The 14,023-nt window shown below is 48.4% G+C and overlaps 6 protein-coding genes across 6 annotated transcripts; 3 read left to right on the top strand and 3 right to left on the bottom strand.

Moving 5' to 3' along the window:
* Window positions 1–483: 483 nt before the first annotated feature.
* On the top strand, window positions 484–1,228 carry FOBCDRAFT_316130 (uncharacterized protein; the record flags this gene model as incomplete). Its single annotated transcript, XM_031174516.3, has 2 exons — window positions 484–812; window positions 874–1,228. Coding segments are annotated over 2 exons (533 nt in total), but the record flags the coding sequence as incomplete, so codon positions are not given.
* FOBCDRAFT_288998 (uncharacterized protein) lies at window positions 1,115–2,063 on the bottom strand (the record flags this gene model as incomplete). Its single annotated transcript, XM_059611736.1, has 2 exons — window positions 1,115–1,698; window positions 1,866–2,063. 2 exons carry the CDS (start codon window positions 2,061–2,063, stop codon window positions 1,414–1,416), a joined length of 483 nt encoding a protein of 160 aa, XP_059464229.1. The 3' UTR covers window positions 1,115–1,413.
* A 630-nt stretch (window positions 2,064–2,693) lies between these two features.
* Window positions 2,694–5,038, top strand: FOBCDRAFT_288994 (ABC transporter transmembrane region 2-domain-containing protein; the record flags this gene model as incomplete). Its single annotated transcript, XM_031174514.3, has 4 exons — window positions 2,694–3,206; window positions 3,257–3,472; window positions 3,522–4,195; window positions 4,250–5,038. 4 exons carry the CDS (start codon window positions 2,694–2,696, stop codon window positions 4,974–4,976), a joined length of 2,130 nt encoding a protein of 709 aa, XP_031051299.2. The 3' UTR covers window positions 4,977–5,038.
* Window positions 5,039–5,609: 571 nt separating this feature from the next.
* On the bottom strand, window positions 5,610–7,772 carry FOBCDRAFT_288992 (uncharacterized protein; the record flags this gene model as incomplete). The annotated part of the gene is made up of 4 exons (XM_031174511.3): window positions 5,610–5,733; window positions 5,875–5,888; window positions 5,947–6,660; window positions 6,709–7,772. The coding sequence occupies 4 exons, from the start codon at window positions 7,770–7,772 to the stop codon at window positions 5,654–5,656; spliced, it is 1,872 nt and encodes a 623-aa protein (XP_031051296.3). The 3' UTR covers window positions 5,610–5,653.
* A 788-nt stretch (window positions 7,773–8,560) lies between these two features.
* FOBCDRAFT_126762 (uncharacterized protein) lies at window positions 8,561–10,449 on the bottom strand (the record flags this gene model as incomplete). Its single annotated transcript, XM_031174510.2, has 4 exons — window positions 8,561–8,598; window positions 8,651–8,954; window positions 9,012–10,125; window positions 10,181–10,449. The coding sequence occupies 4 exons, from the start codon at window positions 10,447–10,449 to the stop codon at window positions 8,561–8,563; spliced, it is 1,725 nt and encodes a 574-aa protein (XP_031051295.2).
* A 1,297-nt stretch (window positions 10,450–11,746) lies between these two features.
* FOBCDRAFT_197464 (uncharacterized protein) lies at window positions 11,747–13,162 on the top strand (the record flags this gene model as incomplete). Its single annotated transcript, XM_054703461.2, has 5 exons — window positions 11,747–11,956; window positions 12,096–12,417; window positions 12,614–12,729; window positions 12,835–12,894; window positions 12,956–13,162. 5 exons carry the CDS (start codon window positions 11,747–11,749, stop codon window positions 13,160–13,162), a joined length of 915 nt encoding a protein of 304 aa, XP_054559436.2.
* Between the last annotated feature and the right edge of the window lie 861 nt (window positions 13,163–14,023).

The raw sequence follows: 14,023 nt of genomic DNA, 5'->3' as shown, positions 1-14,023 counted from the left end.
TCTTGCATATGGCTGCGGGTAGTATCAGATCTTGGTTGGTTGATCTAGCAACAATATACCGTAGTGCATAAGCATCAGCATCAGCGGAACGGTTGGTGCGAGGCTGGGTCTATCTATTTTTTGTTGATTATCAAATTACTCACTGTACAGCCGCGTCAAGCCTGTACTGCAGTCAGCCAGTGTAGTCCAGCATGACTCAACAGAGAGTCTTCCTTTCACTGCAACCTCAACTGACACTGTAGATTGCGTTGACTCTCTGCCTTGATTTTCAGACAGAGAAAACAAAAGTCATTGTGGGCCCTCTCAGCTCTGTAACTGACGCACCGGATCAACTTCCTCGTTGAGGTCCTGGCATCTGGTATTGGGTGATATCGAAATATCCTGGCGGTGGAGTCATGCATAGTATAACGGTGGAACTCGATGACACCAAAAGAAGTGGGTGGCTTGGGGTTGGGATGATGCAACCGCCCCCTGGGGCTGGTATCATGCATCATGTATGTACTGCACTGACTGACTCTCCTCTCAATCCTTGCGAGGTTCTCAGGTATATAGGAGTCGAAGCTCCTCTGCTCATTCAAACATTTTCTCATTCTCAGCATCCACTCAACAACTACTACAACTACAATCGCTACACCAACACTCGTTTAAACCCGATCTTAATTCTCTTCGAACTCTTCTACCAACGACCAAACAACCTAAAACCACCATCAAAATGCACGCTTCCGCTGCCGTCCTCGCTTTCGTCGCTGTTGCGGCTGCTGCCCAGACCCCTGTGGCTCCCGTTGCTACTCCCGTTGCTACTCCCGGTGCCCGTTAGTTCCAACCCTTTCTCACGATCCTCTCACGGCAGTTCAACTAACATCACGTTAACAGCCACCAACGGTACTAAGCCCGGCTCTGGCTCTGGCTCTGGCTCTGGCTCTGGCTCTGGTTCCGGCTCCGGCTCCGGCTCCACCCCCGCCAACGGCGCTGCTGCCCTCGGCCTCAGCGGTCTCGCTGGTGCTCTCGCTGTTGCCCTTGCCCTGTAAATTTCGACATTCGGAACTTGTGCAAGGTTTGGTGGATATGAGGACATGATGCATTCTGATGCATAGTCCTGGAGGAACCGTGCTGGTGCGCGTTTAACTTTCGATGGAGATAGATCGGGAACGTTTTGTCCTGACTAGAATAGATAGACCAATGGAGCGAAATCACCTCCAGCTATATTAATACTAATCGCATACCACCATTTTCTGGTTTTTTTTTCTTTCGTGAAATATAGTGTGTCTCTTTTACTGCCCAGCTCACTTGAGCCTCATGCTTCCTGCTTATCTCTGGAAGCTTGGCAGGAACCCTGAACCAACGGAGTAACGGCGGCAAATTTATTTCCGGCATGCCATTTGTGTTGCGCTCTTATCTGAACTGGCTGGGGCCTCAATTCCTTCCTCCCTGCCCGTTGCCCTTGTAAATTGGCTGGTTGTGGCGGCGACACAGAGTACGTTGAACCAGTATCAGCCGGGCTTCCAGGTACCCTGGAACCACTCTTGTCCTACCCATGCAGGGGTTTCTGTTCGCGTTGGTTTGAGGACGTTGCGAAAATAAAATTTTCAAGGATTCCGGAAGTTGTGGCCGATTTACCGGTGTTGGGTTGGACACAGAAGCTTCAAGCTCCTCAAAGGGTGTCGTGCTCACGGCGGAAGGGTGACTGTCGTGCCGGGTCTATTCGCATGGGTAGTCGCAATTTGTATGAATCTATCGCCATTCTTGCTTCGCTCAAGCGGCTATAGGAACCTGTCCGCCCGAGGTGCCTGAAGTGGGAGGTTTCGGTAGGTCATCCTGAACTTGTTAACAGAAAGCCACAAGCAAACTTTTGTCGCAAGACATACCAGGTCAAAAATAACCCGAATCATGAGACTGCAACTAGGGCACACGGCAATATCCTGCTCGTCCAGCAAATCCTCGAGTGTGATTTGAAACTTGTCGCCACAAGGACATGGGAACTGGTAAACGCCCATAGCCTCATCAAAAGTCATATCCTCGATCTCGACCTCATCGTAGATTGAAAGACCCTCGTCATCGGACATTCCGGCTGCTAGTTGATGGCTGATATGGTTGGAATAAGAAAGGTATTTCGGTGATGTTATGTTTATCCAAAAGGCTCAGAAAAGTTGCCCCGCGATGCGACCAAAAATTCAGTCATCCCCGCGGAAAGTGGCTCGGATTGATAAATGTGGCTGTGCTCGATTTGTGGCTGTTGAGTCAAATGTCAATCACATGCCGAGCGCAAGAGGAAAGTGTGGGGAGGCTTACACCTGCCCCAGATTCATCGACCGAGGAAGCTTCTGTATGGGGAAACTGCCATCGATATCTTGGAGCTCACAAGACGTCCTTGGTCATGTAGCGCAAGAATCTTACTCCCTTCAACACCTTGAATTCTTTCTCCCTCTCTTTGGGCTTTGATCCTAAGACATTTGTTTGAACCAGTGCTTGTTTTTTATTTGGATACCATTCGACTTCCGATTTCCCCATGCGCTTAGCTGCTTTGAATAGATCTGTGACGTGACGTCGATACGCCTCGGCTCAACCCCAATCTCGACTACTTTTCGACTTCAAGTGCGATTTCAAGTGACTGCAGAGTCATCGCTAGGGATCGCTCAATAATACTGTACCATTGTCAACTTAATCTACAGAGTCTCTGAGTCTGCGCGCGCGTTATGGCATCGCAATCGAAGCTCGCCTTGCCGGGCGATCGCACCCTCCGGGGTATCATCTCGCAACTCACAGCCCTCTACGTTTCCAATCGCACACGTATCTCACGCGCTGTATGGATAACACTGTTCGCTGCCCTCGTTAATCGAATTCGCCTTGCCATCTCCGAGCAAAAGGCAGCCTCCGCCCGTGAAGCTGCCCAGCGCGCAGCCCGTCGTGGTACCACATCCAGTGGAAGCGAGGAAACACCCCGAAAGAAAGTCGAGCTGAATCGCGAGTTCTTTCGATCATTGCTTCGGCTACTCAAGATTGTTGTTCCAGGATGGCGCAGCAAAGAGTCGAGGTTACTGATGAGCCACAGCTTCTTCTTGGTTCTCAGGACTTTAATTAGTCTACGCGTCGCCGAGATGGATGGTGCTATTGTAAAGGCTCTCGTGAAAGGAAACGGAAAGGAATTCTTGAAGCGCATAGTATGGTGGATGCTCATCGCGGTCCCTGCGACCTTTACCAACTCCATGGTAAGTCTGATTATTCCCAGATATTCGTTACTTGCTCACGACTACTTTAGCTATCGTATCACCAAGCTGAACTGTCGCTTAAATACCGATCACGGCTTACGCAGCATATACATGACAAATACTTATCCAATCTAACTTTTTACGGTATCTCGGCTTTGGATGACAGAATAAAGAATCCAGATCAACTGATTGCGGTCGATGTATCAAAGTTCTCCAATAGTCTGGCTGAATTATACAGTAATTTAGCCAAACCTCTACTCGATATGGTATGTTGAAGCGTTTGCACTTAACAACAACGTCGCTGACCACATTCAGACAATATATACCTGGTCTTTGTCGAAGAGCGTTGGCGGTGAAGGCGTTGTCTTCATGTCACTCCTTGTTCAATTATCAGCCAACGTGATGAGAGCACTAACTCCGCCGTTTGGGAAATATGTTGCAGACGAAGCAAGGTTGGAGGGCGAATTCCGCTTCCAGCACTCGCGCCTTATCGATTATAGCGAAGAAGTCGCTTTATACGGCGGCCACAACGCTGAAAAGGACACGTTAGACAAGGGCTACTTTACTCTTATCAAGCACGTCAACTACATCCTCCGTCGACGCTTTTACCACGGATTCATGGAAGATTTTGTTATTAAATATTTTTGGGGCGCACTTGGTCTGATGCTCTGCAGTGTTCCCGTCTTCGTCAAGATGCCTGGCCATATCGCGATGAACATGGGCGATCGAACAGAAGCCTTTGTCACCAACAGACGGATGCTTCTCTCTGCATCCGACGCATTTGGCCGTATCATGTTTTCATACAGAGAGGTTATGGAACTGGCGGGCTACACATCTCGTGTTGCTACTCTACTGGATGTGATGGATGATGTCCAGGCTGGTCACTTCGAGAAGAAGCTCGTGTCCTCTTCGGGCGTCGAAGGTAACGAGGCTGTTCTCAAGGGGCGTGGAACTGTCCACGAGAGTAACGACATCACCTTTATTGACGTGTAAGTTAGAGATCACTGTCCCCTGTTACCACGCTAACCCATTCGCTCAACTAGGCCCATTATCTCACCTAACGGTGACGTACTCATCAAAGCTTTGTCTTTCACTCTCAAACACGGAGACCACTTGCTTGTTGTTGGACCCAACGGCTGCGGCAAATCGTCTCTTTTCCGCATTCTCGGTGGTCTCTGGCCTGTTTATGGAGGCACAGTCTACAAGCCCCCCTTCCACGCCATTTTCTACATCCCCCAACGGCCTTACCTTTCCCGAGGCTCCCTTCGCCAACAAATAATTTACCCGGATTCTCTTCGCCAGATGCGTGCTCGTGGTGTCACGGACGTAGACCTTCTCGAGTATCTCAAGATCCTTGGTCTTGAGCACCTACCCGAATTATACGAGGAAGGTTGGGACGCTGAGGCTGAGTGGCGCGATGTTCTTTCTGGTGGTCTCCAGCAGCGTGTTGCCATGGCTCGGCTCTTCTACCATCGCCCTAAGTACGCTATCCTTGACGAGTGTACCAGCAGCGTTGCCCTCGAGACAGAGAAGGCCATGTATGATACGGCAAAGGCTCTAGGCGTCACTCTCATGACTGTCAGTCACCGTCGAAGTTTGTGGAAGTATCACTCTCACATCCTTCAGTTCGATGGCCAGGGCAACTATGTTTTTACCAAGCTTGATGCCGATCGACGTCTCAAACTTGAGGATGAGAAGGAAGAGCTGGAGGTTCGGTTGCGCCAGGTCCCCGAATTGGAGCGCCGCATCGCCGAGTTGACGGCTGCTTAGACGGCACGACCTATATTAAGTTTTTGGTGGAAACATTACCGAATACCCATGAATGAATATTTGCACAGATATAGCTGTATTTTCTCGAAGGTGCTTAGACATCGGCGTAAAGTGTTTTCTTGATGTGGTAGTATATTACAGGCAATAATTGAAACAGCTTCATCGCCAACCACTTGATGGTATCCTGCATGTTTGTGATATATTGAGATGTACAACCACTTGCCAAATCTCAGGATGGACAACCGAGCTGGCTTTGCGTTATACATAGTCGAGGCAACTCAAAGAACAGAGCTTTGTACACATCCCCGGGGGTGTCATGACTCTCAACCCATCCGCCAAACCTCTCACGTCAACCATCCTCTCAAAGCCTAGTCCAATATCTTACCCACTCCCCCGGTTGCGAGGATGAAACCGGCATGTCTCCTTATGCAGGCTGTTATCGCCTCTCATGATAGCCCGATGGTCGGCGCCGCAATCCCAGCAGAATTCATGCCCACATTTTGAACCTGCAATACACAAGAATCAGCACTGCATAGGTATTTTGCCTGTAGCCAGCCGAAAAGTTTGTGGCCTACCGTATAAACTAAGTAACTTGAGTAGTGCCCATGGATCCTGTTGCATTTCTCAGCTACTTGGTGCAGACCCATTGGCACTACTCAATTTAATCAGTTTGAACGCTAGAAAAAGCCAAGACACAAGTGTGTTCTGCTCCATGGCTTGCCGCAGGTCCAACAGAATTGGTAATTGCATTTCCGACCTGCTATGATTAGTGTCCATATAACGTGGCCAACGTGGAAGACCTATGTGAACGCACGGTACCCATGATAGTGAAGCAGCATTATAACAAGACTTGCATGTGCGGAAAGATAAAAAATAGCAAAGGTGGCAAGGAACTTACACGTCATATGTGAACTAGAATGTTTGTTAGAACTGCGCTTGCCATCGTAGAACATGAAGATTTGATGCTTACCAGCCGGAATTCTTCTCGATAGCCCATCCGCATCCTCCACATGGTTTTGTTGTGGCTCTCAATGTGGCAATGCTCTTCGCCTCTTCTATTTTTCTTCTGGCTGCAATTTGGCGCCTTTCTTCTGCTGCCTTCTGAGCCGATGCTTTTTCGCGAAGAGCTCGTTGCCTCTCCTGTCTTTCTCGCTCTAGCTCTCGTTGCCTTTCCTGATTCTTCTGTCTCTCTCGTACCCGTACTCGTTGCCTCTCCTGCTTCTCTCGCTCTAGCTCTCGTCGCCTCTCTTGATACTTCTGTCTCTCTCGTTCTCGTTCTCGTTGACTCTTCTGTCTCTCTCGCTCTCGCTCTCTCTCTCTCTGATCCTGCGCCTCTTGGTGCTTAATTTTAGCCTTTTCTTTGGCGACGAACCTGCGAGCGAGGTCCCGATCTGCCTCTTCTTGAGCTGCTTGAGCTGCTTGAGCCTTCGACCACCTTTCATTTTCAAGCTCCAAGTGGCCACGGAAATCCGGATCTTCTTGAAGCCGATCATACTCCTCGCAAGATAAATCTTCATGCCAGTTGACTCCGTGGCGAAAACATGAGCGATGGCTGCATTTAATGCAAACGACGATGGGCTGAGCAGACCCAGAGTCATGGATCTGCCCAGAGCCGCAATCAGAGGTACACCAGAAGAAGTTCTCATCTTCTTCCACAGCAGCTCGGAGCGCCTGTCTTTCGTATCTATACGTTGTTAGTCATATTCCATCTGTTTGAGTACCGCATTCATACTTGGCAATTGTCTGTTCATCGGCAAAGCGCTGAATGTCGTTATATTCTAGATTTTCTTGGCACTCGTCACATCTGATATCGGTCCAGCGTTTACTTTTCATGCCCACTTGGATCGATCGCTCCATGCAATCCAAACATATAGAAGGGGTGTGCGTGCATTTTGAAGTGACGAAATCTGGAAAAGAATCTGTAGCTTTGATGTCGCTACAGACAATACACTCTCGTCTGTCTATTGCCCTTGTTGTTGTAGCATCACTGTCTAGTGACTCGGGCAGATCAACGTACGGGCTAGCAGAGGACGAAGATGAAGATGAAGCGGCGGCGGCGACGGCGGTGTTAATTATAGGTCGTTCATGGGATGGAATTCTGTCGTGTCTGATATCGGAAATCTTAGTGTCTGTATTCTCAAGGTCGAAGTCTGCAAAGTTTAGGATAGACGCTGGGGTAGGATGATAGCCTTGTCGAGGCGACAAAGCAGAAGTAACCCCATGAGCGACAACTAAATCGCGACGAGATTCTGCAGTAAAGTCAAAGTCGTCGAGAAAAGAAGGACGTTGATAGCGAAAAGGGGCTTGTGTTGAAGATGCAGGAGTTGTATCGTACGCTTGAGACTGAGCCGTGTTGCTTGATGATGAACCTTGAGATTTGCTCGTTGGATTTTGCACTGCAGTAGCACTCTCATCGTCTTCAAAACCACTCGTAATGGCTGAGTCCACTCGCCCATAGAAGATGCCATTTTGGGAGGCCATGTTGTTGGTGCGCGCAACTTTGGACTGTTGGCGAGGCGGTTGAATAGGAGGGCCTTGCTCAGAGTTGTGTCTTCGAGAGGGAGAAGCGCGAGAATTTGAGTATGGAGGATTCCTAGATCGATCAGGGGAAGGACGGGTACTTTTTGCAGCCACTCTATTCGTGGGCTGAGTCACAGCGGCAGTGCCAGTGCCAGTGCCATTTCTGGTTCTCGGGGCAGATGTCTGATTAGTCGAAGTTGAAGTTGAAGTCGCTGCCTTGACCTTCTTCTTTTTTGGTACCACCTTGTAGCCTTTGCTTCCCTTGAAGCATAGCATTTTGCAAAGGAAGCAGGTACCCGATCTCCCGTCCAAGAATAAGCTGAGGTTTCACAGCCCTGCCTAGGTTAGTAGGTAATGTTGAGTGGGCAAGGCAAGTATGATGTTTGATGATGGTTAACAAAATTTCCATAGAAACGATTTCAAGGCAGTAGGAGACTAGATATACTCTGCCAACATTAAGTTCAAGAGGAGATATCTTAAGGCTACCATCAAAGAAAGCAAGAAAGAAAGCTAAACTGGTGTCTTTAAAGCCAGTTCTGCAGCTGGAGGCCATCTTTATCGTGTACCTGAGGTCCATTCCCTATATACAACATTGGCCCGAGAAGCCTGCAGGTGGCTAAAGCAGAAGGTAACCTGCTGGACTTATTCGGAGGGCAATGGAAGCCATTCACAACTACGAATTCGACACATCGATCCTTAGACCCTTAGTTCCCGGCCCATGTGCGTGCCCGATTAAGGTTATAACATGGATCCCATGTGGCCCGCCCCGCCTCCTCCAAGCCATCTTTGATCGATGCACCCACCCCCTGGGGCGGTATAAGTACGATCAACTACCTAGGTAGGTAGGTACTGAGTAGGTACGGTAGATCACAAGCACAATGACGAGAACCGTGTTACCGACTGATAATAACTCTTCTTTAACTATGCAAACTAGACTAGAATGGTAGATTTTGTCCAGCAATCTGTGCCAAAGCCACCATAGTTCGTCCAAATTTGGACATCATTACCTTGTTTACCGCTTGAAACCTCCAGATACAAGAATCACCGTGAGCATGCATATAACTTTAAACATATTCACATGTCACAGTACTAAAGCGCTGGTCTGTCAGAACAGTTAGTATAAAGCATGACAAAATTGCCTCCACGAAACTTACTTTGATAGATCAGAGTATAACTAGTGGATGCGGAGGTATATATAGCCTCGATCTTACAGTTCAGCTCGTAGTACCATTGGTCGTCGCAGCCCTTTCTGCGACGTAGCTGATTCTCCGGAATATGATTGACGTCCGCTTCAACGATTGAGAGCATCTTGACATTGTCGTTGCGGGACAATGGAGCATCTCGAGACAAATGGTCATTGTATATAGTCATCTTGACCTTTCGAATGCGTCCTTTACTGACAGGATTTGTCCATACAAATGCGGCGATATATGGGTCGTTTTCAGACACCGTCGAGCCCTACTGTGATGTCAGTTTGGTCGGATTTGCTAAGTGAAATGGCGTCTGTCAACCTACTCTCGTAATGAACCATTCCATGACTCGGACTTTGTAGCAGCCGTCAAGACCGCACCAATATCTTTCGCTCTTGAGATTTCCGTGAGACTTTTCATCCCAACGGACACTCCATTCAGTGCCATAGTGTTTTCGGGCCTTGCGGTTTTCCACCTTGACCACGGCGCAGTCTGGGGAGGATTGAGCAAGTCCTTTGAGCACTGCTCCCTGTACAATGGCCTGCCATGCGTTGGGGGGCTGCATTATCCGCACAGAGCTATCTATGGCAGCCCGAAGTCGCTCCTTGAGGTAATTTGAGGACCCAAAACCGCCAACCAGAAGAATGGCTTGAACGGGCACGTTACTAGCTGTGATCTGATCCTTTACCAATCTGATGACCTCAAGCACCACAGGCTCGAATATTTTATTGACGTCCGATGCCTTCAAGGCGAAACGACCACGACTGATGCCGAGCGACTTATTGTTTGCCAATCCTGCCACAGGGATGTTATAAGTCTCGTCAGGTTCAACGTTTAAAGCAAACTGGCGCTTGACCTTGTTCTCAAACACATCCAGGGCCTCAGCCATGATCTCGTCATCGAAGCCCTCTTCCTTGCCGAGTTTGCTCTGAAGAAACTTTGAGAAGCGCATGTTGAGAAACGTGGAGCCGCAAAGTGCACCTGAACCAGGAGCCGCTTCCTGGACCTCCAGAATAGGCTTCGTGCTCAGGATTGTGTATGAGATCAGGTCGACGGTACCACCGCCTGCGTCGACCACAACTATGGTGTCTCCAGCGTCAAGGCCGTTCATGTCCAAGTCATGAAGGGCATATATGGCAGCTGCTTCGGGTTCGGAAACCAGATGGACATGGTGCTCGGACACGGAAATCATAGCTTGTTCGCATGCTTTCTTAGTCTTTTCCTTCGCTAAGTCGCTCCAAATGGCAGGTACAGTGATTACAAATTGCAAAGGAGTGCTGTCGACAAGGCCACTGCCGAGCTTCTCACGCAGGGTGTACATTAGATGGTCAAGGAGCTGCGAAATGAAGTCGGTAACAAGTTCGTCGACGTTTCGGCCGCTTCGTGCACCCTCGGTGCTTGGATTGTAGCCAACAGCCTGTGTGGAAGGGTCTAAGTCCCTTCAAAGGTATGAGCCATCCAGCTGCCAAAGTTTATGTAGGTTTGAACACTTACAGCTTGAACCAGTCAACAACTTCATGCTGAGGTGCATTCACAGGGACCGAGAAACCCCATTCGATTTTGTCTCCGTTATATCGAATTCTTGTAGGGACTTTATCGCTAGATTGTCCTTCCTTGTTGGCACTCGATACTGGCCATTGCGTGATACAAGTCCGTCGTGATGGGTTGCGATTCTCAGCCCAAGCGACACCAGAGTATGTGGTCCCAAAATCGACGCCAACGATGATCTTTCGATCGGCTGTTTGGGGCTTACCCACTTCCATCGAAAAGGCTTCTGCGGCGAGGGGGGTATGAAACGAAAAGAAATATGATGAGTTTCACGGCTCGGGGCAGCGATACGCCTCGACTGGTACCTGAGCCACAAGTGTGAAATGGATAGGGAAAAGAGGAGGGAGGGTGGTCTTTGGGTTAAGAAAAAAGTGTGGATGTTTCTCAAATGGAAGCATGGAAGAAAAAATGCAATAGAGAGGAGCGCTTGTTCCTTAAGGTAGTAGGCAGAAGGTAAGGTGGCAGTGATACCGAGGCAGGCATAGATCGATCTGCTGCGCGGTGTCACACAGAATGCCAATGTAGCAGATCCTATGAGGAAGGTGATTTTCCTGTCTACTATGGTATATCGGAAAAGGTATCTTTTGTTCCTGAACGAGCATCTTTCCTGCCCTTGCTTACCTACCTACTGCGGTATACAAGTCTGCTTTCTTGCTGCTGGCTTTCGATTTCATATCTGGCAGTATCTTTAAGGATCTTACACTCCGGCGTCTCAGTCATCGCGGTTTGCCGTCTAAACCAATTCCTATGGCAGGATCTTGGGTCACAATGTATACCTTATTTAGTAATGAGAAGCAGTTGTTCGCATGCTGAATGAGTGGGCTGTTAAATTTGTCAAGGCCTGTACTTGAACCATCCTACTTGAACCATCCTCATGATGAACAACTGGCCATAAACTCAGCTTCGGTAGTCTACCAAAAGTACAATATGCTTAGAACGCTACGTTGACCTGAATGATGCTGGACACTAAGAGGCAGATGTGCATGGACGTGAATGCAGAGCAGCCACTAAAGCATTAGTTCCATCAGATGCAGATGCGGCTGAGTGTGAATCCGTTTGGTGTGCCACACTTAGCAGGGGTGCAACAGGGGTTTCGCTGATCACTCTGTGGGGGTTGGTTTAAAGCTTCTGTACTCCGTACCTCACTCCACTTCCAATACGAACAACTCAGACCATGCCCGTTTGGCGATACGATGTAGAATTCCATGCGACTCGAAATAGCATAAGATCGAATCCGATAATCTTACTACTCCTGACCGTGTTTACTATATGAAAGCTTAAGATGCCGACTGACATCTGCCAGTGACGAGCATCGACATCATACCAACTGTCTCGCTTTGGATCCATAAGTGCTTGAAGACATCACCAAAGATATATAATGTAATGAGGGGAGAGCGTCGTTTTCATGAAACTCCAGGCAACTAACTGTACTAAGGTTTTTCATTTAGAAACAAGGGAGGTGAACACAGGTTGTGAAACAGTTGAGCAATAATCCAAAGCCAGTTAGATTAGATGCGGACACCCCGATTAACCGTGCCCGAAGACCGTTTGTGGCTACTAACATCCATCGTAGAGGTCTGGCTTGTGTTGTATCTACTGGAGTCAAGCAGACTTCGTGCAAGCACCCGAAAACTGAAGCACCTCGCCTGTCCACACTTCCTCGCTTGCTCATTGCTCATTGCTACACTGCATTCCCGCACGTTTGCTTGCCGTAATAAGGTAGTACGCGTCCAGCAGCCGCCCCTCAATTGGGCTTGTTCATGGCCTTTGTTCTACTTATTTCTTACATCCATGGATCCTTGCATCCTTAGTAGCTAGACTTCTACAATTCTTCTGATAAGAAATTTACAATTCAACACAGCATCTTATCTTTACCATCTTACCAACGCCCGACTCTGAGCTTGACTCTCCCCTTTTGGTGCCTACAACCGAGTTCATTGAAACGAGCAGGCTCAAAACAAGCACCGAAGAAGGAAATAATTGCGTGCCTCCGGTCAATCCAGGCTCTGAAAGTTCCACTCCGCAAAACCACAGCCAGAGAGAACGGCGATGCATGCCACTTTCACCAGAGAAGGAACTTCGAAACATGTCATCTGGAATCATGCCCGGCAGCTGGGACGCTGAAAGCCCTAGCACAACCAAGACTCATGAGTACTATGAGCGAGATATTGGAACTAGAAAGGGTACATCTCAACATCCTCTAAAAGGAATTCCATCACTCTAGAGAAATCTTCAATTTCCTCAGCAGTCCTGGCGAGGCTCAGCCGCAGTCGCTGAGAAAAGCTGAACCATCGCTCACGACTGAGGAGGTTGGCTCATTTGGTTCACTGGTTGATTCAAAAACCGACAGTTTCACTCATCACACTAACATCGCTTAAGAGGAAAACCTTCAACTTCATCATCATCTTGTCGAAGATCTCCTGCAAAGGCTATCCGAACTCAATGGGAACAAACAGATCGCTGATGAAAAGGCAGACAGGCTTACGAAGAAAGTCGTGAGCATGGAGCATAGATTGAGCTCCCACATGACCCTGGCGAGCAAGGCTTAAGAGCTGGCCGAGGAGAACCATGTACTCAGAGAACAACTCAACGATGCGCAGTCCCACATATTCAGTCTCCAGCCCTACCGCAAGGATCTGACACCCGAAGAGGTTGGGCAGGTACGAGATCCGTTTTCCAATGACTACACACCTTTGTGTACAATTGCTAATGTTAATTTAGGATTACGATGCTCTGGTTGAACAAATTCAAGACTGGGTCCAGAAGCTCGTGAACCCCTGGCTAGAGGACTGTGACGATGATGCTCATGCTTTCTTGACCCACGCGAAGAGGCGCAAAGCCGATGCCAACAGATTCAAGAGTGTTCTAAAAAAAGAAAAAAGAAAAATACCGGGATCTTATGAATGGTCTGAATTTCCCAGAGACTGACGAGGACATCGTTACATCCGTGATAATAAGATATCTTCATGCTAGGGTCTTTCGGTCTGTTCTCTACGATGCCATAACACGCAGCGTACAGACTATCAGTTTTGTCGAAGACCACATGTGAGCCTCAGTTGAGCCCAAGAGAGGTATGTACAAACAGGCATGGAGATATGTGTGCGTAAAATTCGAGACCGTTAACACGAGCAATGGTGCAGACCATTTCACCGTGAGAACATGGACTGCTGAAGCATACAACACCCTTCTCAGTTGTCCCCGGTTTAAACCAGTTCGCCAAAGATAAGCTAAGGAGATGGCCGTACAGCTTTCCGACATCCTCGGGATTTTCCCCCAGGAGGAGAATCTTCACAGTTGCTACCAAGACCTTACCGGCCTTGTTGTGTATGCCGCCATCAGATTATACGAAAAATTGCAAATCTCAACCAACCACTTCTATCTGGACATAAATTCCTTTCTTACCAGTGTTGGTTGAGAACTCCATCCAACGCCCAGGTTCATTGACTCATTCATGAGGCTTGACTGCAAGAACGTACTGCAGAATAGGAAGGGATTCAACCTGCAGAAACTTGACCCTCCACCTTCCGAAGAAGACTTGTACCACAAACTGCACAGTGTGTGCACCGTAGTACCAGCTTTTTATATGAGACAGGTCGGACAAGGAGATGCCCTCAGGAGTCCTATCGTCGTTAGGAAGCAACAGATCTTGGTAGCTTGGGGTTAGGAGGAGCAGCGACGAGCTTGCCAAGACGATGGGTATTGAACACTTATTTCGCATTTGTTTGCGTCGAAGTCCTCAGAAGAAGGTTAACTATCTTTCTTCGAATGAGAGGTGATGCATGATGGTTT

The sequence above is a fragment of the Fusarium oxysporum genome, chromosome II (genome assembly GCF_013085055.1).
Source record: "Fusarium oxysporum Fo47 chromosome II, complete sequence".
In the NCBI taxonomy this organism is placed as follows: Eukaryota; Fungi; Ascomycota; class Sordariomycetes; order Hypocreales; family Nectriaceae; genus Fusarium; species Fusarium oxysporum.
This window is presented reverse-complemented; position numbering and strand designations above follow the sequence as displayed.